This window comes from Chenopodium quinoa, unplaced genomic scaffold (genome assembly GCF_001683475.1).
Source record: "Chenopodium quinoa cultivar QQ74 unplaced genomic scaffold, ASM168347v1, whole genome shotgun sequence".
In the NCBI taxonomy this organism is placed as follows: domain Eukaryota; kingdom Viridiplantae; phylum Streptophyta; class Magnoliopsida; order Caryophyllales; family Amaranthaceae; genus Chenopodium; species Chenopodium quinoa.
The window spans coordinates 1,628,074-1,655,606 of record NW_018743050.1 but is presented as its reverse complement, the minus strand read 5'-3'; the positions used below and the strand labels follow the sequence as shown (position 1 = coordinate 1,655,606).

The window sequence follows — 27,533 nt, the reverse complement described above, 5'->3', positions numbered from 1 at the left end:
CATGACTATATTCGTTCTTATAGATTAAGAGAAATTTAGAAGATTTAAAAAAAAAAAAAAAAAAGTCAAAGATTCCAAATAAGAATATCATTGTGGAACAGATGGAATATATCTTTAAAAATATGTTTTGGATTATTAATCTCATTTGAAATTTTGAGAGATTTAATTACAATTAAAAAATTTTATATAAAGTCTTTCAGAATATAGTCATGTGAAAAATTTTAGATTTGTTTTGATTATATAGATTTAGGGTCAAATGAAAAGTTTCTTAATTAAAATAAGAAAGACGAAAAGGATTATATATGCACTAGTTTAATGCCCCGTGCGATGCCCGAATCGTTTATTTATTTAAGATAATTCTATTTTCTATTTACCAAATTTTTAAAATGTATTATTGATACAAAATTAGTAAGCAATTGATGTGGTTTTATAAAATTCTTGACCTGTATCCTGAAGTGACTCGACCCGATTGACAGGTTTACATATGTTTTGGGTGATTTTGTCCCTTGGGAGAGTTACGTCACGAAGTTTGATTCCGGCTGAGCTGCACCTGCAAAATAACGGAGACTCCCGGGTGGTTGGAGCTCAGCCTCCGACGGTCAAGTTAGTAACTTGAAACGGAATAAAGAGAACGAAAATTTAGGTAGGGATCTGCTCGGATTCCAAGCTCAGGTCTTTCTCTGATGTGAGAGAATAATGGTGTAATAAATGATTGAATGTGTCCCCAAAATGGGGAAATATCCCCCTATTTATAGGGTCGTTGGGAAAAGTGCCCCTACCTAGGTCACTTGACCTAGATTTTAGTGGGTTGCGCCGTTTTACGGCGCTCCTAGGAATCTGGGTCTTTGAAGGCCGACATTTCGGAAACATATCTGAGGGCGCCAAGTGTCAAGAGGATGCTGAGCCACATGGGCCATCCTAGACTCGACACGTGGCGATCTCTCATTGGTCCACGTGTCAAGAGGATGTTAGGCCACATGGGCCATCCTGAGCTCGACACGTGGAGAGCTCTCATTGGTCCACGTGTCTAGGGTAAAAATACCCTAAACACATACAACAATAAAGTCATATTAGATTGTGAAATATTTTATTTCAATCAATTAGAGTATACTATAAATGAAAGTTGCATGTTTTGGACTACGAGCCTGTTCTCATTTACTGAATGAAGCTGAATTGAATATTTTATGAGAGAAGAAAATTAAGAACTGAACTAAACTGAACTGATTGGAGCTGAATTGAACTGAAATTAAGCTGAAGTGAACAAGACCTACTTCATTCGCTTCAAAAAATATTATGATATAAAAATAAATTTATATGATTGATAAAATATTTAATTATTGTCTACGTGGTGCGACTTTGGTGAAAAGTTGAAACGCTAAGTGTCACTGTCTCGTAATTTGACTAATCTTATAATTTATTTTGTACTTATGAAATATTGGTATTTTATCGGAAATAAAACTCCAAACCAACAATTTTATCATAAAAATCAATCCAAATTTTATTGAAAATAAAACTCAAAACTAACTTTTTTTTTTTATTCTACAAAATTTGTCCGAATTTTTATCATAATAAAAAATAATAACTTTTTTATTCATGAAAAATATCTAAAAATAAATCCTATGTGTCATAATATTATTTAAATATTGCCTACGTGGCGCGACACTTGGCATTTCCACTTGGCGAAAAGTTGAAATGTCAGGTGTCGCTGTCTCATGGTCAGTTAAAAATTTAGTTTTATATATTAACTAGTTTTGTGCCCGTGTGATTAGGGCTGGCAAAATCTGACCCGACACGAAAACACGACCCGAACCCGACCTGAAAATAGCGGGCTAGGGTTGAGGTTTTCGACCCGAAAACTTAAATGGGTTGACACGAACCCGACCTGATTTTTAAATGGGTTAGGTTAAGGTTGGAAATCCTAACCCGAAAATGACCCATATAACCCGAAAAAAAAAAAAATCAGATCATTATAGGTAACCCAAACTCATTTAAGTTAACAAAAATATCTATTTATATATAAAAAAAAACCCAAAGAAAACCTACAGCCCAAATCAAAATGAGCCATCCTAATAAAACCAAAAACCCTAAACTTCTCCTTTCTTTTTCACTTCACTCAGCCGCTTCTCACCCTTTCTCTCTCTAAAAATTTCTCTCTCTTAAATCCCTAAACTACTCTCTAATCTTTTTCATCCCCTAAATTCCTCTCTAATCCTTGGATTTTCATCAATCTATACTTCCTGCTAAACACTTCACCTTCTTCTCAACATCTACTTCATCATTTCAAGGTATTTGTTGTTTTATATGTATTTGTTTTATGAAAAATACGGTTTGGTCATGCTAAAGTACAGTTTTATATGCTAATAATAGTTGTTATTTTATGTTAAATTGTTGTTGATTTGTTATGATTTCTGTTGTTAATTGTTGTTTTGCATGTTTTTATACGAATTTATCATGCTAATTAATATCAATAGTTGTATTTATACGGTTTTACATACGAAATTTTGTTCTTAATTATTGTTTGTGTTATTTTTTATGGCAGCAAGTTGCGGCTACTCAAATCCATCTTTCTTTACAGAGAGGAGAAGATTCATTCCACTATGGAGGGTGGGCATAACCAAGAGAATTGAAGATTTTATTTAAATCACTATAGCTTTTGATATTCAATTTGTAATTTGTTAAGTAGACTACTTGGTTTGTAATCTATTAAGTAGTTTTGTTAGACAATTTTGTTTGGGTTTGAATCTCTGTTTTGCTTGAGAATTTAAAATGCAATTGAATGAACTGCAAAAAAAAATAATCTTTTGAATGAATAAATCAGATTGGCTGGGTTGACCCAACCCAAATAAATCAACCTTTTTTAAGACCTAAAAAAGTTTTGGGTCAAATCAGGTCATTTTCGGGTTGACCCGAACCCGAAAAATTCAGGTTCAGGTTGAGGTTTTCAACCCAAAATGTTAAATGGATTAGGTTCAGGTCAGGGGGTAGCTGACCCGAAATCAGCTGACCCGAACACGAACCCGACACGACCTGATCCGATTGCCAGCCCTACGTGTGATGCCCTGTTTGTTTATTCAATTTAAAGATAAAATTTTTAATCTATATGTCAAATTTTAAAATATACAATTAATAAAAAATTAGTTTATTGATGTGCTTTTGTGACGATTTACTATCTAGTAGGCATATAATATATGATTAATACTAATATTGGTGGAAATATTCGATTTACTATTTTAAAAAAAATAAACAAATAATAAATTAAATAAGAAAATGTTCAAAGCCCATTGAGTTGACCCGAACCCAAAACTTTGGGCAAGGAACATTTCTTGACTCGTAACCTAAAGTGACCCAATCCGAGATGACTCATGACTCAACCCTATTTGATAGGTCTATGTAGTAATAAAATTCTATTAGTTGTGAAGTATATTATTTTAACCTATTAGTATATATTATAAATAGATGTTTTACACTTTAAACTAATTCCTTCACTCCAAAAAAAATATTATGTCATAAAAAAATTTAATTTATATGATAATTTTTAAGAATTATATATAATCTAATAATTTTTTTGAATAAAATTATAATTCAATTTGTATCTTTGAAATATTGGTCTTTTATCGAAAATAAAATTCTAAACTTTAAATTTTATCCTAAAATTCTATATATTTTTTTTATCTTATGAAGTTTATTTAAATCGCTCCAACGTGGCGCGACACTTAGTGAAAAGTTGGAACGCCAAGTGTCGCAACGTCGTGACCTGGCTAAAAGTTTAGCTTTATATATTTTATATGATAATTTTTAAGAATTATAATCTAATAATTTTTTTGAATAAAATTATAATTCAATTTGTATCTCTGAAATATTGGTCTTTTATCGAAAATAAAATTCTAAACTTTCAATTTTATCATAAAATTCTATATATTTTTTTTATCTTATAAAGTTTATTTAAATCGCTCCAACGTGGCGCGACACTTGGTGAAAAGTTGGAACGCCAAGTGTCGCAACGTCGTGACCTGGCTAAAAGTTTAGCTTTATATATTAGTTATATGATTATATGATATATTAATTCTATACTGAAAGGTGCATTCTTTTAAAACTAAATGTGTTATTATGTATATATATGTATGTATATATATGTATATATATATGTACATACATATATATATATATACGTATATATATATATATACATATATATATATATGTGTATATATACATATATATATATGTATATATGTATATATATAATGGTGCATTGTTACCTGCTAAAAAAAAAATTACGTTAATGGGACAAAAAAAAAGAGTAGAGGGTGTAATTAATTAATGTATGAAAAATGCTATACATATCCCTTAGGGCAACTGTTGAAAATTGTTTACACTTAGAAAATCATGACAAAAACACACTAATTACACTGATCTATGCATGTTTTTGTCATGAATTCCATTTTCTAGAGTTTTTTTAATGCTTATATATAGTCCATTAGGGTTATGTATAGCATTAACCTTAATTAATCTAGAATTAAATTTTCTTTGAGGTATATTGATTGCCTATACTATTATATTGCCATTCAAATTTGTTGTTTTATGTTTGTCCCATTATTTGCTTTATGCACGGACCCAATGCTTAAACATTGACCAATAGTATATTTAATCACAAACAATAATTAGAAGTTATAAAGCGAAAATTTTGATTCTACTCATCGAAACAAATCTAATAAAATTCCACTGTAGAAAACTATATCTAGTTTTGTTTATTATTTTAATTGTACTGATATTAATTTTAAAAGATTAATGATCAAAGGCTTGTATGCATTGTAGATGGTAATGATTAAAATGCCACCATTTTGTTAAACAAAGGTTGAGTATTATAAATGCTTCTTCCTTATTATTTGAAGATGGCAAAACTACATACAATTGATTTTAATTCTTTAACATTAGGATTAAGGCCATGCCACAAAAAGTAAATTAGTAAAAAAATATGGAGAGTAAAAATAATACTAATGTAAATAGTTGTTGTTTAACAATATTTGTCTACCTAAAAAGTATGAGGTAAATCTTTTGAATAGTGTTTGGACAATTAATCCTCTAAAATGTTTGCTTACTTATTTTCTCTATTAATGTTAATTGTTTTTTTAAACTTATAATAATAGTGTGGAGACGTACATTTATACCCCTAAAAATAATTTTTAACATTTTTTTCCTCGTTAAAGTTGCCAATAATTAACTTTGTGGCATAAGGTCTAATCGAAATAGCTCATCGAACCGGACTAGCTATGAGTCTATGAGGCGCACATCACGTACATTAACCGCCCTAGCTAGTTTATATAAAAATGTATGCCAAGGATCCAAAGTAGTTACTACGAATATAGTCACAATTATTGTTAGTCCATGATGAAAAGTCAAGAAGTTGGGTTTTTTTTACAAGCTAGAACTAGAAGTTGTTGCCTAATCTATGTTCCTCTTGCCGTTGACTGTTGACGCCACCCATGGCCAGTATGTTGACCAATAATGACTACTCGTATTGTTTTTAATTAGTTGACATTCATGATATAGAGTTCTTTCTTAGATATTATTGAACACTTGCAACTTGCAAACTAGTTAGGTTTTTGGTTGTTCACGTCTACTAGTTTGACAAGGTCTATGTGATAGAGAATATCTATAAAATATTCTCATCCTAGATTTAGGGTATATTTTGTATAAGATTATCTTTAATATCTGTACATATCTTATAGTTACCTAATATGATTAGATTTCTCATTGTAACCCTATAAATATTGATCAATGGAAATCACTCTACTCAAAGAGAATTACACAATTCTACACGGTATCACAACTTAGGTTAGATTTTGGGATCATATACTAAAATTCTCACCTTGCCGGTGGGTTAGAAAATTAAACCCACCGTCAGGATATACAAATTTTTTTATGCTTTCGCAAACACACATATAGATTTTTTTTTCTTTTCTCAAAGTTTTTTTAGAATCTTTATGTAACCTTGCGCCTCCTACCAACAGTAGCAATCGCAAAAGCCTCCTCCATCGTTGTTGGCAATCGCATACACTACCGCCTCCCACTACTGGCAGTAACCACATATGCCAACCTACTCCATGTGCCGCACTCTATTTCCACCTCCCCATGACCAACAATGATTCTTACATTGCCTCATTGGTTTTTTTTTAACACATAATCACATAGATTTTGTTTTGGTGGCGGTATATATGTCACAATAAGGTCAACTTTTGCACATCTCTTTTGCTATCAAGTTAGCTCCTTTTATTGTTGCAGCACTTGGAATCTTTGTAGAGTATTAATTCTTGCTACCTAGTTTCTCTTTTGAGAATTGATTAATTTCACAGCGGTGGGATTTAATCTTTTCCTGCGCAATTTTATCTGTTTTTCTTCAACTGTGATTTCACGTAGTAGTGTAGTGTCTTCTCCCCGATGATGGTTCGATCCCTTAACTTATTCTTCTCTGGATCTGCAACTTGGCCCAAGTATATGCGTGACTCTTCTACTTCGGCCTAAAAGCGCATATCTCTACTATACGTAGGTCGTGGTTGTTGCTTCTCATCGTCATCACCAGCACACGTCTACTACTCTTTTGATCATGGGTTACTACAGGCCCGTTTATGAGATTTCGGTGGCCTAGGGAAAAAACATAAATCGGGGCCCTAATTCACATATACTATATGAAATTTCAAAAAATTGGGGTATGCAAAAATATTTTATTATGATCAATAATCTTTAAAAACATCAAATTTCATAAAAACATTGAAATAACATTCTCGTAACTCTCGTTGAAGTAATTACACTAGCCGAACCATTCAAACCAAGTATCCAACCAATCCATTAGATTTTTTTAATACAAAGAAAAATATAATTTAATATAAAGAAGAGATCTTGATGAATAAAGTCGTGTATTCACCGTTCAAAAAAAAAAGTAGGGTATGCAAAGAGAATTATATATAATTAGATTAATCCCGTTGAAAATTTAAGAGTAAAATGACCGTTTATATAGTTTTCATCTTCAATTGAATCACGAAAGAGAAGGAATTTAACTAATCGAAGATTGTAATGAGATACATTTTGAAAAATAAAATTACCAAAATTGCGGATACAATTAAAATTAATGACTTTTTTTTCTTAATCAAATTCACTTGGGAAAGTGAATAATTTGGGCAAAAAATTAGGGAAGAAATAAGTTTACCAAAAATGCCATTTGATATTTTGGAATTCTACAGTACTATTTTAGTGTTGTACTGTACACGCATCTTGCTTTCTTTCCTTTTTTTTTTTTTTTGTTAAATGTATATATACGTAATATTATTTAGTATGAATTATATTTATTTGGGGCCTTGTATTGTATTGAAACAGGACTTTTTAACAAGGGGCCCAGGCAGCCGCCCCAGCTGCCCTCCCCTTGCTACGGCCCTGGGTTACTATACTATCCTTACCGTTCGATGCGTGATTCAGATCCAGTGTGAGCATCCGATTTTCTCCTACTCTGACTGCGGGGGTGTGATAGAGAATATCAATAGAATATTCTCATCCTAGGTTTAGGATATATTTTGTATAAGATTATCTTTAATATCTGTACATATCTTATAGTTACCTAATATGATTAGGTTTCTCATTGTAACCCTATAAATATTGTTCAATGGAAATCACTCTACTCAAGGAAAATTACACAATTCTACACTATGAATTAAAACTAAGACACTATCCTAACATATGCGACATAAGAATCAAGTACTAGGCACCAAGAAATATCGTGGCTGGTGCTCATAATATATATGGACAAGAAAGCCTTTGTATCTCGCTTTATTTTCATCTCAATTTTTTTTGGTGTTTAACAATCTCTAGGATGAGTGACGAGAATTGAACCTAAGATCTCATGAAAATTGGAAGGAAGCTCTAACAACTCGAGCAGTCTCTCACTCTCGCTTTTCATCTCAATTTAAGAGCCATAAACTTCCTATTTGACATATCTTTATCTTCATTTTCTATCATCGTTTCCCTACATTTTAAAAAGTAGAAGTATGAGATAACTTTTATGAATAGTATGTGGACAATCTTATGAATAGTATTTGAACAATTAGAACCTCTAAAATATTTATTTACTTAATTGCCCCCATTAATGTTAATTAACTCTTTTTTAAACTTTTAAAAATAGTGTGCAGTCATTTATACCCCTAAAATGATTTGTGTACATATTTTCCTTTATTAATGTTCCTAACAAATAAAAATTAGATGTACATTATTTCAGCCCCTTAATACTGTCAAATAATTCAATCAATCAACTGCCTTTACAGTTTGAAAAACTTACTAGTTTTAGCTCCATTATAATTAGTGTTGCAAATATAGCCGAAGACCCTGTTCACTTCACCTTAAAAGAAATAAAAAATAATATTCTAAAAATAAAAATCAATAAAAATAATTTTAGTTCAGTAAAAATAAGTTTAGTTCAGTAAAAATAATTTCAATTCTGTAAAAATAAGTTCAGTTTACTAAAATTAATTTTAATTTAGTAGAAATATTTTCTGTTCAGTAAAAATCAGTAACTTTAAAGAGGGAATATAATAGAGATTTAGTAAAAATTAATTTAAATTCAGCAAAAATAATTTTAGTTCAGTAAAATTAATTTCAATTCAGTAAAAATAATTTAAGTTTTGCAAAAATAATTTCAGTTCAATAAAAATAATTTCAATTTAGCAAAAATAAGGTGAAGTGAACGAGGCTAAGTTTAACTCAAGCTACAACATGGAAAACTATAGCTACACAAATGATTTCAAATAAATATAACACAGTCTAGCTATAGTACTTACTACCAATGTATATACCAAAAGGCCAGGTCAAAATAGCTCTTTAGACATGACTAGTACTATTACTACCGCTGCTACTACTACTACTCCTCCTACCACGCACTCCTTCTGCATGTTGTTGTTTACTATAAAAAACAGTCGATTGTCGATGGATAAGTTTTGACAGACACGTAATTTTTTCAGAAAAACCAAAATTTTCGACTGAAATATAATCCGTCGTGAATTTTTTACGAACTCTAATATTTCGTCAAAAATATTTCGGAAATATTTCCGATGGAATAATAATCCATTATATCGGAATATTTGTACTTTCCGACGGATTCATATTTCGGAAATTTTTGATGGATTAATTCTGATCAACTGATTAATTAAAAAATACAAAACAAACCCTAAAATCTCTTTAACCTAATCGAGAACTTAGTGAGCCCCCCCTCTTTGATCACTTCTCTCTTTCCCCTCTTCTCCCTCTCTCTCTCTCTCTCTTTTTTTTATTTTATTTTAATATGTCAAGGGTTTCTCCTTCTCTATCCCAAAATACCATAGGCCCAGACCTAAACCCCTAACCCCACTCGATTTTTTCCCCTTTTTTCTTTCTTTCTCACAAAACGCACCGTTAAAAGTTCGCTACAACACCTCATGCATGAAAACTCGACTAGGGTTTTAATTTTTTGAACAAACTAAGGTTTTTCATGTCAACTTCAACCATAGAGTATTCATGATTGAATTTGACCTTTAATACCCTCTTAGAATTTTCATGGTCGAATTTGATCTTTAAAACTCAAATTCAAGCCAATTTCGAGGTTTTGTTGTTGGAATTCAAGGTGTGTTTTTTTTTTCTTTTCTTTTTTCTATTTTGGTTTTGAGATTTTTTTAAAATTTTTTTTATGATAATTGATAATTTGTTATTTGGCATGATTTTAGGGTACTTTTGAACCTTGTTTTCGTTATTATTCGACATCAAAGTTCATTTTTTATCCTATTTTTATGCAAATTTTGTACCATCCATGCTTCACCGGTTGTTTGTGTTTTTGATGTAATGTAGCTATTTTTAGCACTATGGACATGATCAAGCATGAGTGAGCAAGGATAAGGGCAAGCTTGGTTGATAGAGCCATGGAGGAAGAAGGAGGAATGCCTTAAAGGGAAATGAAAAGCTTTTGGAGAACCTTGAAAGGTCGTTTGCGTAAGCGTCAACTTCAACCAACCATAACTTTTGATCTTCTCAACCTTTTGAAGTGATTCAAATTGGAAATTAAAGTTCGTTCCAAGAGCTTTCCAACGACTGGTCACAAGTCCATTTCCGACAAGAAACGTAGAAGTTACAGCTTCCCAAAGTTAAGCAGTCTAGGCAGGGCATCCTGCACGGACGTGCAAGATGATAGCACGTCCGTGCAATTCTGCACGTCCATGCCAAAAGCTGCACGTCCGTGCAGACCTTGGCAGAAGCTTCTGCCTCCATTTTGGCCCTCCTGCACGTCCGTGCCAAACTTGGCACGGCCGTGCTTAGCCTTGCACGTCCGTGCCAAATCTGGCACGTCCGTGCAGACCTGTAGTAGAACTCCTTCCTTGTTTTCTCCGTCCTTTTTATTTGGGGGTCATATAAATACCCCTTTAGAGCTCATTTGTACGGGGATGCAGTTTTTTTAGAGCTTTCCTCTTAGTTTGTAGTCTTAGAACATTAAATTCTCAAATCATTAGTTAGTTCTCAATTATTAGCTTGGAAACATTCAAATTCAATCATTGTAGAAGACAAATCCACCATTGTTGCTCACTTTGAAGCTTCACAGTAACCATGTCTTACTCATCTTTTCTACTTCTCTTCACTTTGTTGTTAATTATTTGCTAGTTCTTGCATGTTTAGATTGTTAATTAGCTTAATCCTTAGTTTGAACTTGTTCATGAATTGCTTGAAATCTTTAATTGCTTTAACCTCCATGGATTGTGAGTAGTCTAAATTCTAGGGTTTGGGTAAACCCTCAATGTAGTCACTAATTACTTGTTGCATGTGTTAATTTGGTTGTTGTGGGATGTTAAGTAGTTGAGCTTAAGTGGTTTAAATGCTTAGTTCTTGTACATGGCCATTGCTAGAACTATTTATCCAAGCTTTCTCAACGAAGGATTGAGAGATGAACTTGAGTTAGCTCCCTTATGCTTGATTGACCCGAAATGCCATGAGAATAGGGATTACCGGTCAAGGGAATGTTTATGTCATCGTGATTATGCTTTAACACTTGTTTTATGCTATGTAACCACGAGAGTAGGTTGTATTCATGATTTAAGTAATCCCTCTAGCTTGAGAGAGTAGTTGGGTGCTTTAGATGATTTCCCCTAATTTATCCCATCATTTTACCTTGATTGTTGCATGCTAATTGTGATTTGTGATGAAGTTGAGTGGTATAACCCAAGCCCTAGATTCCTCTTAATATTGTTAATCTCCTCTTAGCTTTAGTTGAGTTGAATTAGAAGAAGTTACTCAAAACCAACCCAATTTAGAATTCATTTAGCTTATTTAAACGGTAGTACTCGGTGGTTGATTCAACGCCTCTCTTGGGTTCAACCCTTTCTTACCCTTACTATTGTTAGTGAGACCAAGATAGGAATCATTATCTTTGGTAGGCTCGACGACGGCCTATCAAATTTTGGCGCCGTTGCCGGGGAGGCAAAGTCACATTGAATGTATTATTGTTGAATGAGACTAGATGTGTGTATATGTATAGTAGTTTTCTTACCTTAATTTTTGTTTATGTGTGTTTAACTTGCGATAGTCATTGCTAAAGTTTTTCTTAGCTTTGTTTGACTTTGCATGACACGAAAGAGTAAGCAATCACCACTTATTCCCGTTGATCCAGAGCTAAATTGGACTTTGAGAAACGTGAGGAGACTCTTGCAAGGCACACCCGAGTTTTCCATTGTATATTCGGATTCCGATCCGGAAGAGGTTTTTGGAGCTAACGAAGAAGATAACATGGGAGAGAATCCTCCTCAACCATTGTTAAGAGACTATGACCACCCCAACGCATTCCAACTTCGGAGTAGCATACGTCTTCCCACCACGAATGCAAACAACTTTGAGCTTTCACCACAACTCATCCGCATGATTCAAAGCGATCAATTTGGGGGTAGTCCTTATGAGTGTCCTTTTGCTCATTTGGACAACTTTCTTGAATTGTGTACAACTATCAAGCAAAACAACATTTCGGAAGAGTTTATTTGGATGCACATGTTTCAATTCTCCCTTCGAGACAAAGCAAAGAATTGGTTGAGAACGGTTGAAGAGGGGTCTTTGAGTACTTGGGATGAGGTGACTAGAGCTTTTCTTGGGAAGTATTGCCCTCCCGAGAAAACCGCTGAATTAAGACGAAAGATCACAAACTTTAACCAAGAGGTTGATGAAACTTTGAGTGAAGCATGGGAGCGGTTCAAAGATTATACTAGAGCATGCCCTCACCACGGTTTCACCTCATGGATCATAGTGCAAAGCTTCTATGATGGTCTTACTCCTACCTCAAGGGCCAACCTTGATTCGGGAGCCGGAGGTAGCCTTAAAAAGCTATCGGTTGACGAGGCCTACAAAATGATTGAGGAAGTGGCTAAGCATTATGCTTATGGAGGTGATAAAAGGCAAGGTCAACCCAAGAAGGGCGGTAAGCATGATCTTGAAGCAATAGATCTTATTGCTTCCAAGGTTGATATGTTAGCTCGAAAGCTAGATCAAGTGAACAATGTCCCCGGTAGCTTCTCCCCACAAGTCATGTCTTGTGAGACTTGTGGAGGAAATGACCACTTGGCATCCTATTGCAACACTACAACGGAGCATGTGGCTTCACTTGGTAGGAATGATCCTTACTCCCAAACTTTTAACCAAGGTTGGAAACAACATCCAAATTTTGGGTGGAAACAACCCAATCAAGCTCCCCCTCCTCAAAACAATTACAACCAAGCTCCTCCTTACAATCAACCCCCTACACAACAACAAGCTCCCTATCGCCACCCCAATCAAAGAGACAATGTCCAACAAAGACCCCAATACAATCAAGCCCCTCCTCCTCCAAAATCCAACATTGAATCCGTTTTGGAAACCTTCATGACCCAACAAATCAAGATCAATGGGGAAGTTAGTAGCTCAATTCAACAACTCCAAGCACACAACAAGATGATTGAAAGTCAATTATCTCAAATTGTACAACAAGTTGGGTGCACCTCTAACCCCGGTGGTCAATTTCCAAGCACAACGATAATGAATCCAAAAGAGCAAGCGAAATCAATCACCTTGATTATGGAAGGGGGGTATGAAACTCCAATTATGAGAGAAAATGTTGCCAAAAAGGGAGATGAGGGAGATAGTTGGGTAGATGAAAGTGAGTTTGAAAATGAAGTGAGTGAGGAGGCGAGAGGAAGGTCAAAAATGAGTGATGAGGGTGCCTCAAAGAGAGATGAGGGAGAAGTGAAGAGTCAAGCTCCATTGAGAGCATATGAGCCTCATATTCCATTCCCTCATAGAATGATAGAGAATATGCTAAATGAGAAACTTTCTAAGTTCCTTGATGAAATGGAAGGACTTCAATCAAACATTCCACTTCTCCATGCTTTGTCTCAAATGCCTACATATGCAAAGTTTTTGAAAAATATTCTTTCTAACAAGAGTAGGCTTGAGGAGAGTGATTCTATCTCTCTTCCAACGGAGATAAGTGCTATTCCTCAAAATGAGCTTCCCGAGAAGTTTGGTGACCCCGGTAGTTTTGCTAACCGGTTAAGGTTGGAGATCTTGAATCAACAAATGCTTTGTGTGATCTTGGGGCTAGTGTTAGCCTTATGCCTCTCTCTATGGCAAAAAGATTAAATCTTGGGGAGATTAGCCCCACCAAAATGTCAATCCAACTAGCCGACCGCTCGGTTAAAGTCCCATTGGGAGTCTTGAAGGACATCCCAATTCAAGTGGGGAAGGTTCTTGTGCCTTGTGATTTTGTAATCATGGAGATGGATGAGGATTTCAAAATTCCTATCATATTGGGTAGGCCCTTTTTGAAAACCGCGGGTGTTAATATTGACATGAAACAAGGGCGACTTACCTTACATGTTGGGCATGAAAGAATCTCTTTCTCATTTCCGGAAACGTTGAATGACCCCATGGTTAAACAAGTTCATCGGGTTGATGTTTTGGTTAAAATTTTGAAAGAAGACATGGAGGAGTCACAAGATGAATCGACTCATGCTCCGGAGGTGAAAAAGCAAGAGAGGGCCAAGAAGAAAAAGAAAAAACAAGATCAAGTTGATAGACAAGATGTTTGGTTGCATTTCTAGTGATGATAGCAATGTGATTATTTTGCCTAAGGAAAATGGCAAGTGTGTGGGAACAATGAGATGGGTCAAAAAGGTGTGCCTTGACCCTCCCTAATTTTGGATAGCGCAATTTCGTCAAGCTAGTGACGTTAAAGAAGCGCTTCCGGGAGGCAACCCGAATATTTTTGTAGTGGATTAACTTAAAAAAAAAAAAAAAAAAAAAAAGAAAAAACAAAAGAAGAAAAAAAAAAAAACAGCACAAAGTGCATGTCTTCCAACAACAACCAACAGGAACAAAGGGTACCAAGGAGGTTCAAGCGTCGAAGAAGACCCGATCCTTGAGTTAGTCTTCTTTCTCCTTTTTTTTATGAGCTTTTATTGCTTAACATTGAGGACAATGTTTATGATAACTTGGGGGGAGTCATTTGCATGCCTTCTTGACATGTTGGTTTGTTTGGTTGTGTTTGTTTTGGTTGTTTCATTTCCCTAATATCCAAGACCCTTAATCCAATTTAGCTTCCTTGAAATCCAAACCTCTTGTCATGTGAATATTAGTGTTCCCTCTCTAGTTAGTAATGTGAATATTTTCGCTTTCTCTTCAAAAAAAATTTTGAAAAAATTGAAAAATGAAAAAAAAAAAAAAAATTTCCCAAGGTTGAGACTCAAATGACAATGCTTATATGTTTTTCTTGCTTGACTCTTGAGCGATGAGTACTAGTTCTCTTAGAAGGGTGTATGCAAGAGATGGGGTCATTTAGAGGTCTATTAATCTTGATTGCATTAGTGTATATGAAATGAAAGCCAATGAATGCTCAATTGCACACCCAGTATAGGATATTGTCTAATTCGCTCAAGTAGGATATGTTTGAATTGAATTGCGGTCCCTTGTGCCCTTAATGTGCCTCCTTTCCTCCCCGAAATGAAACTCTATTAGGGAATTGGTTATATTTGTATCATGTGTAATAAGTGGCATAATAAGTCACATGTTCTTAATAAAAGAAAGAGCCGCTCACAGTTAAAAGAGGCGAGAGCATTGAAAGTTGAAAAAAAAAGAAGAAAAGAAGAGCATAGAACAATGAATAAAAAGGGAGACTCTCGAAAATTATCAAAATTTTCTTCTTTAGAGGTCAACTAGTGGATGCCTCCCACACCTTGTTTACATCATTGTTTCTTATGAAATTCCCGATTTAGAGTGTAGTTAAGAGGCCTTGGGTGTGCATTTTGGTAAGTGGACTAGCATTTTGAGATTTTATAACCGAAAAAGGGCTTGTTGAAACTTTGGAATATCTAGGTGTGCTCTAATGAACTAGTAAAAGGTCTAAAGAAGTATCCTAGTGCAATCTTGCTTAGTCCTCCTCTTTACCCCCAACTCATGTGCACATTTGTATGATTGGTAATTCTTGAAAGTCGCTCATTTGTCTTGCTTGTGATTTATATCTCGATGAGTTGACTTGGGTGATAATAACATCGGAACTTGTGTAGTTTGATAGTTTTGTTGTGGTTTGTGTGAGTTGTGGGTTAAGCTCAATGGAAACCCTCACGAGATAAAAACTCGTCCTCTAAGGCGACTTAGAGGTTTAAATTGCTTCTCACTTGTGCTAAAAGTGATGATGGCTGTCACCATGCAGATTTGTGTATTTATGCTTCCTCCTTGTTGCCTTTCCTTGGATTGATGTTAGCAAGTCGTTTTCCTCCTTTGATTCGACATGTTTGTTTTGCTTGAGGACGAGCAAAAGCTTAGCTTGGGGGGATTTGATAATTTATTATTTGGCATGATTTTAGGGTACTTTTGAACCTTGTTTTCGTTATTAATTGACATCAAAGTTCATTTTTTATCCTATTTTTATGCAAATTTTGTACCATCCATGCTTCACCGGTTGTTTGTGTTTTTGATGTAATGTAGCTATTTTTAGCACTATGGACATGATCAAGCATGAGTGAGCAAGGATAAGAGCAAGCTTGGTTGATAGAGCCATGGAGGAAGAAGGAGGAATGCCTTAAAGGGAAATGAAAAGCTTTTGGAGAACCTTGAAAGGTCGTTTGCGTAAGCGTCAACTTCAACCAACCATAAATTTTGATCTTATCAACCTTTTGAAGTGATTCAAATTGGAAATTAAAGTTCGTCTCAAGAGCTTTCCAACGACTGGTCACAAGTCCATTTCCGACAAGAAACGTAGAAGTTACAGCTTCCCAAAGTTAAGCAGTCTAGGCAGGGCATCCTGCACGGACGTGCAAGATGATAGCACGTCCTTGCAATTCTGCACGTCCATGCCAAAAGCTGCACGTCCGTGCAGACCTTGGCAGAAGCTTCTGCCTCCATTTTGGCCCTCCTGCACGTCCGTGCCAAACTTGGCACGACCGTGCTTAGCCTTGCACGTCCGTGCCAAATCTGGCACGTCCGTGCAGACCTGCAGTAGAACTCCTTCCTTGTTTTCTCCGTCCTTTTTATTTGGGGGTCATATAAATACCCCTTTAGAGCTCATTTGTACGGGGATGCAGTTTTTTTAGAGCTTTCCTCTTAGTTTGTAGTCTTAGAACACTAAATTCTCAAATCATTAGTTAGTTCTCAATTATTAGCTTGGAAACATTCAAATTCAATCATTGTAGAAGACAAATCCACCATTGTTGCTCACTTTGAAGCTTCATAGTAACCATTTCTTACTCATCTTTTCTACTTCTCTTCACTTTGTTGTTAATTATTTGCTAGTTCTTGCATGTTTAGATTGTTAATTAGCTTAATCCTTAGTTTGAACTTGTTCATGAATTGCTTGAAATCTTTAATTGCTTTAACCTCCATGGATTGTGAGTAGTCTAAATTCTAGGGTTTGGGTAAACCCTCAATGTAGTCACTAATTACTTGTTGCATGTGTGAATTTGGTTGTTGTGGGATGTTAAGTAGTTGAGCTTAAGTGGTTTAAATGCTTAGTTCTTGTACATGGCCATTGCTAGAACTATTTATCCAAGCTTTCTCAACGAAGGATCGAGAGATGAACTTGAGTTAGCTCCCTTATGCTTGATTGACCCGAAATGCCATGAGAATAGGGATTACCGGTCAAGGGAATGTTTATGTCATCGTGATTATGCTTTAACACTTGTTTTATGCTATGTAACCACGAGAGTAGGTTGTATTCATGATTCAAGTAATCCCTCTAGCTTGAGAGAGTAGTTGGGTGCTTTAGATGATTTCCCCTAATTTATCCCATCATTTTACCTTGATTGTTGCATGCTAATTGTGATTTGTGATGAAGTTGAGTGGTATAACCCAAGCCCTAGATTCCTCTTAATATTGTTAATCTCCACTTAGCTTTAGTTGAGTTGAATTAGAAGAAGTTACTCAAAACCAACCCAATTTAGAATTCATTTAGCTTATTAAAACGGTAGTACTCGGTGGTTGATTCAACGCCTCTCTTGGGTTCGACCCTTTCTTACCCTTACTATTGTTAGTGAGACCAAGATAGGAATCATTATCTTTGGTAGCCTCGACGACGGCCTATCATTAATGTGTGGTTGAATTGCGATGGTGGTGGGTGGTTTGAGTTCAGGGAATTGCGGTGGTGGTTGGTTGTCTTTGTTTAGGGAATTGTGGTGATGGTTGTGTGGTTAGTGTACGGAGATTTTTCGGGTGGATCTGGCCAGTTGTTAGGGTTAGAGTTGGCAAGTTGTTTTACTCGGATTTGGTGGGTTAGGATGTGGTTTGGGTGGGGAGGTGGGTCGTAGTAGGAATCTGGTGGAGATTTTGGTGGTCGGGTTGTGGGTGGTGTTAGGCGTCTAATATGGTGGTGGTACGGGTTAGGGAGGCTGGTAGAGTGGTGTGGGGAATTTTTTTTTAAAAAAAATTTGTAGCATTTTGCGACCGAATTTTCATCGAAAATTTCTGGCTAAATTATGTAAATGTCGTCGAAAAAGTGCTTCCAATGGAAATTCCGTTGAAAAAGTTTGTTTTTCTGACAACTTTTACAACGATAGTTTTCGACGAAATTCCCTTAGAAGCACATTTTCCAACAGAAAATTGGGTGTTTCGGAGGGAATAATTTCGTTGGAAATCGCCTATTTTCTAGTAGTGGTTGTTGATGTTATGTTGCTAATGTGATGGTAAATGTGATGTGTCGTGTCACTCGTTTTTGTGTTCATGTTTGTAGTTTAACGGGTTTGAGGATCTCAATACTAACCTGACCCGTTGAATAAACATGTCGTATTGACCCATAAACTAAAGGTGTCGAAAAGCTATTAACAATAACCCGCGTTTTTGTGTTTTTTTTTTTTCGAGTCGTGTGATAAATATATATATATATATATATATATATATATAAAAGCTCCATAAATTATTAATTAATTTCCTTAAGCAGGCTGATTCGTGTTTTTTTCATGTTGGAATTCTCAACACTAACTTGACCTATTTAATTAGGCAAAATTGGCCTCAACACTCTGAACTTTGGCTTGGGTGCACTCAGCACCCTAAACTAAGAAAAATAGCCAAAACACCCTGAAGTATTAGCATGAGTGCACTTAGCACCATACAAGAAAATTTCTGGCCAAAAAAACCCAGAAATTCAATCCAAACAATTCAAACCCAGAAAAAAAGCTTTAATTCAAACCAAGGAAAAAAAAACAGAAATTGAAATCGAAATTAAAAAAATATCAAAATCGAAAAAAAAAAACTAAAAATGAAATCGAAAAAAAACCAAAAATCGAAAAAAAACAAAATCAAACTGTAAAAAAAAAACCAATTAAAATTGAAACCCAAAAAAACCAAAATCAAAAACAAAATCTCAGAAATCAAAAACAAAAACAAAAATCAAAAATCAAAATCAAAATCAAAATTGAAACCCAAAAAACCAAAATCAAAAACAAAATCCCAGAAATCGGAACAAAAAAAAAACCAAAATCAAAAATTAAAATCAAAATTGAAACCCAGGAAACCAAAATCGAAAAAAAAATCCCACAAATTGAAAAAAAACCAAAATCGTAAATAAAAACCAAAATCGAAAAAAAAACCAAATACAAAAAAAAACCAAAATCGAAAAATTTGAATCGAAAAAAAACAATTAAAATCGAAAAAAACCAGAACTTGAAAAAAATCCCAGAATTTGTTGTTGATGTTGATGCCGGTGGTGGTGCTCGAACTTTGTGGTCGTGGTGGCGGCGGCTGTTGTTGCGGTGGCGGCTTTGGTTGCTGTAGATCTAAGGGGAGAGGAGATAGAACCTTTGATGAAAGAAGATGAAGATGGAGATGCAAGAAGAACGAAGAGAGAGAGAGAGAGAGGAGATCGAAGGGAGATGAAAGAAGATGAAGATGGATATGAAAGAAGAAAGAAGAACGAAGAACGAAGAGAGAGAGAGAGAGGAATTGAAAGAGAAGGGAGAGGAGAGAGAAGAAGAGGAGAGGAAATGGGGATTGGAGGCGGAGAGAACCAAGATATTAGGGGGTTTAGGGTTAAATGTTTCGTTTTTTTTTAAAGGTTGGACCGGTTCAGTGGAACCGGTTCAAACCGGTGCCCTTTTGTATTTTTGGCACCAGTTTGAGCTGAACCGATGCCATTAATCTTGGTCTAAAATCCCGCGCATTTTAGGGCGGTTTTTGGCACCGATTTGGTCTAAACTGGTGCCATTTGGGGGTTGTCTTTTTGTATTTTTCCACTAGTAAAAAACTATTTTTTTCATTTTCTTCTTCTTCTTCTTCTTCTTCTTCTTATTATTATTATTATTATTATTATTATTATTATTATTATTATTATTATTATTATTATTATTATTATTATTATTATTATTATTATTATTATTATTATTATTATTATTATTATTATTATTTTATTTTATTTTAATTTATTTAATTTATTATTATTATTATTATTATTATTATTATTATCATTATTATAATTATTATTTAATATTATTATTGTTATTATTATTATTATTACAAAAATACCTGAATTTGCGTGTTGTTATTTTTTTTTACGGAAATTAAGGTTTTGGGGGTCATTTTTACCCTTAATGGATCCATATTATGCTCGGAATTCGCAAAAAAATAATGGAAATACCTCGTTTTTCGTGTCGAGGAATATCTCCATTTGCGTATTGTTATTTTTTGTCATGGAATTGTCCGGGTAAGGTTTTGTGGGTCATTTTTACCCTTAATGGATCCATATTAAGCTCGGAATTCGCAAAAAAGTAATGGAAATGCCTCGTTTTGCGTGTCGAGGAATATCTCGATTTGCGTATTGTTATTTCTTGTGACGGAAATTGTTTTGGTAAGGTTTTGGGGTCAATTTTACCCTTTATGGATCCAAATTAAGCTCGGAATTCGCAAAAAAATAATGGAAATACCTCGGTTTGCGTGTCGAGGAATATCTCGATTTGCATATTGGTTTCGAGGTCATTTTTACTCTTATTGGGTCCAAATTCAACTCGGGATTTGCAAAGAAAATACCCAGTTTTACGTGTCAAGAAATATCTCGATTTGCGTGTCTTAGCTACTTAAATATTTCTCGACACCCAAAACAAGGTATTTTTGTTTTTTTTTTTCAAAATCTGAGCAATTTCCGTCAAAAAAATAACAACACGCAAATTGAGGTATTTTCGTAGACTACTACATTTTCGAGCAAATGCAACAGCCACAGAAGATCTAATGCAACGGTTATTTCATTTCCGTCGCATTAGAAAAATCTAATGCAACGGCTCATTCTAATAAATGGCTAATGCAACGGATATTGTAACGACTTCAATGTGCCGTCGCATCAGATAGGCTAATACAAAGACATTGTAGGTTAATACAACGGCGCTTGAAGTTTTAGGTTTGCCGCCTCACTACTTTCCCAAAAATTTGAAATCCCGCCCCAATCTAATAATTAAAAATAAAACCCATTTCCCTCATTACGGAAGAGTGGCTACTGCTTTTTATTATTCCCAATCGGTTCACATGGTTACTATCTTCTCCATTTTCAATATCAATTGTTCTTCAATCTCCACTTAATACTTCACAAATTAACCTTAAGTTCAATTTTTGGAGTTAACAACCAGGACACGGCGACTATAAGGCAATGGAGAATGCACCATCTATCTTCTATCACCCTGAATTCTATGTTGTTGGCCGGAATCCTCTCTCGATGTACTCAATTCAAAGTTGTCCCCATTAATGTCGTCGTCCCGCCAACAAACAATACGTTTTTGAGAAATCATCCAAAATATGTGTAATTCTTCTCAATTTCTCTCTCATTTTTTGTTGTTGTTATGTGTTTTGAGGTTGGAATTTTGGGTTTTAGTGTAATTTCTAGGTTTTTGTTAGTCTAGAATGAATAACCATTTAGCCGTTGCATTTGCTATAATGGTCGTTGTATTAGCTATATTGTCGTTGTGTATTAGATATATGTGGTTGCCGTTGCATTAGATAGATAGCTAATGCGACGGCTAAATGGTTACCGTTGTGTTAGGTCTATCTGTCGTTGCATTAGAGCTATTGCCACGCCAGCAGATGTCACGGTATGAATCCGTTGCATTAGGTCTATTGCGACGGATTTTGGGCCCTGTTGCAACGGATTTGAGCGTTGCATTCGCCCTTAAATGTAGTAGTGGTAATAATAATAATAATAATAATAATAATAGTAATAATAATAATAATAATAATAATAAGAAAATAAAAAAAATTATAAAAAAATATTTTTTTGTTAAAAAAAATAGTCGCCGTAATCCGGGCACTCTTGGCCGGAAAATTTCTTGTATGGTGCTAAGTGCACCCATGCTAATACTTCAGGGTGTTTTGGCTATTTTTCTTAGTTCAGGGTGTTGAGTGCACCCAAGCTAAAGTTCAGAGTGTTGAGGCCAATTTTACCATTTAATTAAATTAAATTGTGTCGTGCTGTTTTTTCTATTATACGTGTTTCAAACCCTTGACACTAACCAAATTGTTTCATGTCCGGTTTGTTTATTGTGTCGTGTTAGCTTTTGCCATCTCTAATGGCTACTGATATTGCTGTTACTACTACTAAAACTGCTATTATTGATTTGAGAACAATCCTTTTGAAATTACTTATACATAAGAGTTGTTTCTTTTTTGTTTTACAAAATTCAACATCTTGCACTTAGATTGAATAAGAGAAATATCTAATTCTAGTTTCATGAAATCAACATAGTTTTTACGATCAATGTGCATGCGGTCCAACTGTAATTTGGAGAAGATAATATCTTATTTTCAATTGAATTGGAATGTAGGTAATTTAACAAAAATACACAGTACAATATGATAATGTGACCCATAATATATTTAATGCATGGTTGGTGCATCTAGGTGCACCATGTGCATGGTGTATTTGGAAGGAATATGAAGTATATTTAAAAGAAGGGCAAAACGAAGAACATTATAAAAGAACCCGAACATAATATGTTTTTTGAGTTTGATCATTATGTTCTTTGAGTTTGAATTATATATTCTTTAATATTTTTACATAAAGAAAATTTTAAATTCAACCACTTGAGTAGCCATGAAAATAAACATGTTATTTAATGTATTATCATGTCCTTTTTGTAAATACTTTATGTTCTTTGTCAAACACAAACATGTTTTTTTTTAATGTATTATCATATTTATTTATTTATTTATTTATTTTTGTAAAGAATTTATTTCTTTGTCAAACACAAACATGTTTTTTAATGTATTATCATATTTATTTATTTTTGTAAAGAATTTATGTCTTTGTCAAACACAAAAATGTTCTTTTGTCAAACATAGGGTTCTTTTTCAAATACATTCAACCACCTGAGTAACCATGAAAATAATTTTTTTTAAAAATATTATCACGTTCTTTTTGTATAGACTTTATATTCTTTGTAAAGTTAAACACAAACTTGTTCTTTTGTCAAACATATATATGTTCTTTTCCAAACACTAGTATTTGTTTTTTTTGTTTTTACCCATATTGATTAAAACATGCCTTATGTTCTTTTCGGCTGCATGGTGCACTGGGACTTTGGGTAGCTGAACTTAAATATGCGATGACTCATGAGGATAGTCTAACTTCATAATTACTGGCCCTATTGCTATAATCGCTACTGTAGCAACTTATTTCTTTATTCTTATAGGTGGTAAAATTTTGTAAATTAATATATACTATTTCCATAATATATTATGAATTTATTTAATAGATTACATACAAAGATACAATAGTTACAACCAACCTTACAATAATAAATTAATATTTATACAATAATGAACAAACAAAGAAATTTTAAAATATATGATACTAGTATATGTGATATACGTTTCATACTTTCATATTAATGCAGAGGCGAAACTATGTAGGTGCATGGTGAGACACGTGACTCATCAGCAAAAAAAAAAAAAAAAAAAAAATTAATTTTTTTTTAAAAAAAAAATATCAAAGAGACCTCCTATTATAGATAGGCGGTCTCTTTGCTGCTATTGCCGCCTAGCACTTTGTCAGATTTTTTAAAATAATAAAGAGAATGGTTATTTAGATAACATGTCTCTTTTCTGCTGACATTGTATATGAATATTTGTTGCGCTGCTTTTTTTTTTTCATTAAAGAGACCTGTTATATTTAATAACAGGTCTCTTAAGTTATCTCACTATTTTATTTTTTTTTATTTTTTTTTTGTGTACTCCGTATAATTTTTTAATAATTCTTGTATAATAAAGTTAATTTAATGTAATAATTTTATAGTATTATTTGTTTGTAACATGTTATTTATTTGGAATACGTACTTTCGACTTGTAAGAATGAATTTTTAAGTACTATTGTAGTATGGATTTTTATGTCCTATTTTTTGATTGAAATCATTTGGTGAAATATATTTTTTTATATATACATATATGTAATTTTTGGATTGAAACAAGTGATCAGTTATTGATGGTGACTCACCAGTTCGAAAATTCTGGATCCGCCACTGTATGAATGGTTTCCATAATCCTATAGTACTATTGTAATAAAATTGTTTGCTGGGCCAAAACCTCTAGAATTATTACCAAAGCTTGATATAGGATCCATATCATGTTCCTAGGCATTGTATATTGCCAATATGGCAATAAAAAAGGGAAAAAAAAACGATTATTTATCAATAAGTCTTGTGTAAGGCTGGTGTATATTAATTATATTGTAAAACGGTTCATTTAAGAATAATTTTAACTATTTTTATGGTAACTTTAACCCTTTAAAGAGTAATTTTTTAATTTGTCGTTAGTTTAAATTTTATTTTAATATGTAAGTTTTTACACATTCATGATTACATACTATAAAGGCTAATATGACTAATCTAATACATTATAAGATTTTTGTAAGATAAATTTTATTATTTGAAAAATAATAACTTTTGTAGTACAAAGGTACTTTTAACATAACTTTAACTATAGCCGTCTTACAATAAATTAACGTACAACTGTTTTTTTTAGAGAACTTTTCTTATGGATGAACTTGGAGCATCTCCTGCAATTCCTTAACAAAAACATCCATTTTAGACGGAGGCAAGGAAATGGGCACCATAATCATAGTCTCCCCTTTCTTGTTCTTAAAGGATATAAAGAAGCTTGCATCCGGGACCGAACCATTACTTGCCGGCCCTCCGAAAACCGGCTTCCCCCATCCGAAATCAACGTCTGCAAACCCTAAATGCCTAAGGTCCGACACCACGTAAGACTGATGCACGGTAAATTCTGGCCTATCTTTTGTTACCATAAGGTCCATAATAGATCTCATATATTCCTCATTCACTTCATTTTTAGTGTTCCTTATTCGTTCTAAAATAAATCCAACTTTGTTGTTACATATATCCCCTGCTTTAGCACAGATAGCCGGAAATGCACATGCATTCCCGTAGTATCCCTTAGCTAGTGGAGGATTAAATTTATTCCTCGCGTTCACAGCAAAGAGTAGACGTACCTCTTGACCAGGGTCGAGTGTAAGGGCTATGGTTCGACAACGCCACAAGGAGGCACATATGATGTCGAAGGAGGAGAATTGTTTAGTTTGAGGAGCGACATGGCGGCGTAGGGCAGCAAGCTCGGTAGGTCCAAAGAGGAAGGACTGTTGGATTAGCTCGAGTTGATCATTGGATTGGTGGTTGATAACTTGATGTTGGTCGTACTCAGGGTGGGGAAAGGTGACTTTTGGGGAGTCTCTAGCAGTTAAGCGTTCGCGATCCCAAACGGGGAGGATGGTTGGGGTGGCAAAGCCCCTCCCTATCTCACCTATAGCGTTCATTAGCTGCATTATGCCACTACCGTCGTTGATAACATGGTTTACTCGAAGGGCCACTATGAATCCTCCGCATCTTAGACGAGTTACCTATGTATCACATAACATGGAAAAGCAAGTGATTTTTTTTTTATTAGATATTTTAAATAGTTATAAAATCAATGGAAATAAGGCTATGCAACATATTAGGTCATTTGGATGAAGAATGGTTGTAAATTACCAATAAAACTATATGATACCCCGTCCTTTATAGATTTAACTAGATGAACGGTTTGTTTGATTTTTTTTTTTTTTTTATGAGCCTAAAATTTGTTATATATTTAGATAAAATTCCTAATATTAAAAGATAATATATAATATTTAATTAATTTAAACTTTAAAATCTCATTCGCCAATTTTGCTTACATGACATTTAAATTATTTAATTATAAAAAGAAATTAATAATCTTATATTTAATTGGCTACTATTAAGATTCATAATCCTACATGGCGCGCTGAGAAAATTAAATCCTACGTGGTTCTCTAAAAACACGGGAAAAAACTCCCCTTAAAATCACATACTATAATATATACAAATCTATCAACTCAATATAACTTTTTCTTAGATCAGTTTCCCTCCTTTTCCTACCAACTAACCCTTGAATACTTGTTTTCGTGCTACCACGTAAATGATTTATATGTTAATAAAACACAAGGTAGGTTGGTAACTCAATACAGCTTTTCATAAAGTGAAAAACATAATGACGCAAATTTTCAAAGATATGGGAAATACTACACTTTCAATCATTGAAATTATCACATTACAATCAAATAGCCAGCTTATAAAAATTTTATTAAGTAAAGGGACTATAGATATGGATTAATATCAAGTACCTGGATTATTAGCAAGGGGGTGCCAAGCATTCCATTAGTACCAGGAATGTCATAAAGCAAATCCTCCAAAGGAAATGGAGGATGAATTTCATCTCCAAAATCTTCAAGCATTGCATCCGCCCTAGCCTCGATGAAGGGTACACCCTCACCCGTGCACTCGACACTTAGCTTCCTATTCGGCCCTTCTACTAACCGACCAGCATAAGGGTAGAAAACCACAAGAGCCTTAGCCAAAGCATCCTTTACCACCTTCACCGGGTATTTCCCCTCCATGGAGGGATCAGCCCTATAAAACATTATGCCCGGCATATGGAATCGAAGACCCTCTTGGTCATCAATATCCGAGAGCGGTTTTAGCTCCCTTGGTGTAGGCTCAGCCGGGCACACTAGCTCTGGCTCGCCTCGTGTTACGTTTAACACTAGGGGAGTCATATCATGTACCATAAGAGCCATATTAGTTGGTCGTCTAGACGTCAAATAATACTAATAATCAAGCTTAATAGAGGTGTATGAAATGAAATCTATGAGATTATGAAGTTGTAGAATATATGTTAACGTCCATATATTATTTATAGTATAAAGATTGAAGCATATTCTTAGATCGACCACGTGATCAAGCAAGCAATAATTTTATAGATTCAATTAAAGGACATAGTATATAAATAAAATGGACAAATTTCGTCAAAGAATTGAAGGGCGTAAGGAGGTGGCTAACAAGCAACTCTCATTAGTTAAAGAGATAAAAATGGAACAAAACTGGATAAGTACTACTTCGTATAAAATAGAAAGACCTCGAGCGTTGGTCACAAAATAATACTATTTTCATTTCATTTTCTTTGTCGTGGTTACTATTTATTTGGTCAAATTTAAAAACATTGACCATGATTGAATTCACTAATATTCATTGAAAAACATAATGTTTTTTTTTTGGGTGAAAAATATATTGCGGAACCTTCTTAGTCGACGAATAGTTCTAAATGTTAACTTATAAAAATTTAATATCATATTATTTCACTAATAAATAAAGTTGGTCTCGCAGCTAGACCATGAAACAACGATACTCATTCCAGTTATTCGCCAAGTGTCATGCCATGTAGGCAAAAAATTAGTATTATTATAATACATATGATGCTAAGTAAGCAAATTTTGGATAGATTTTTTAAGAGAAAAATATTTTATAGAGTTTTATTATCGATATATACTTCAAATATTTTATCTGTACAAAATTAATAATAACTTTTAATAAATATCCTATAACTCGATTCTATTTCCATTATAAAATTATTTTAAAATTTCTTTAAAATAAGATCCATCAATAATATATTAATTTATTTTTATAAAAAATAGTGAACATTGCTAA

The 27,533-nt window shown here is 34.0% G+C and overlaps 2 protein-coding genes and 1 long non-coding RNA gene across 3 annotated transcripts; 2 read left to right on the top strand and 1 right to left on the bottom strand.

Moving 5' to 3' along the window:
• The first annotated feature begins 1,965 nt into the window (after nucleotides 1-1,965).
• Nucleotides 1,966-2,784, top strand: LOC110730884. Its single transcript, XR_002513170.1, has 2 exons — nucleotides 1,966-2,285; nucleotides 2,540-2,784. It is a non-coding gene; the product is annotated as an uncharacterized LOC110730884 (long non-coding RNA).
• An 8,838-nt stretch (nucleotides 2,785-11,622) lies between these two features.
• On the top strand, nucleotides 11,623-14,120 carry LOC110730779. Its single transcript, XM_021910601.1, has 2 exons — nucleotides 11,623-13,574; nucleotides 13,622-14,120. Exons 1-2 carry the CDS (start codon nucleotides 11,623-11,625, stop codon nucleotides 14,118-14,120), a joined length of 2,451 nt encoding a protein of 816 aa, XP_021766293.1.
• Nucleotides 14,121-24,444: 10,324 nt separating this feature from the next.
• On the bottom strand, nucleotides 24,445-26,687 carry LOC110730745 (benzyl alcohol O-benzoyltransferase-like). Its single transcript, XM_021910573.1, has 2 exons — nucleotides 26,174-26,687; nucleotides 24,445-25,390 (listed from the first exon to the last, which is right to left on the bottom strand). Exons 1-2 carry the CDS (start codon nucleotides 26,624-26,626, stop codon nucleotides 24,509-24,511), a joined length of 1,335 nt encoding a protein of 444 aa, XP_021766265.1. The 5' UTR covers nucleotides 26,627-26,687; the 3' UTR covers nucleotides 24,445-24,508.
• Nucleotides 26,688-27,533: the final 846 nt, after the last annotated feature.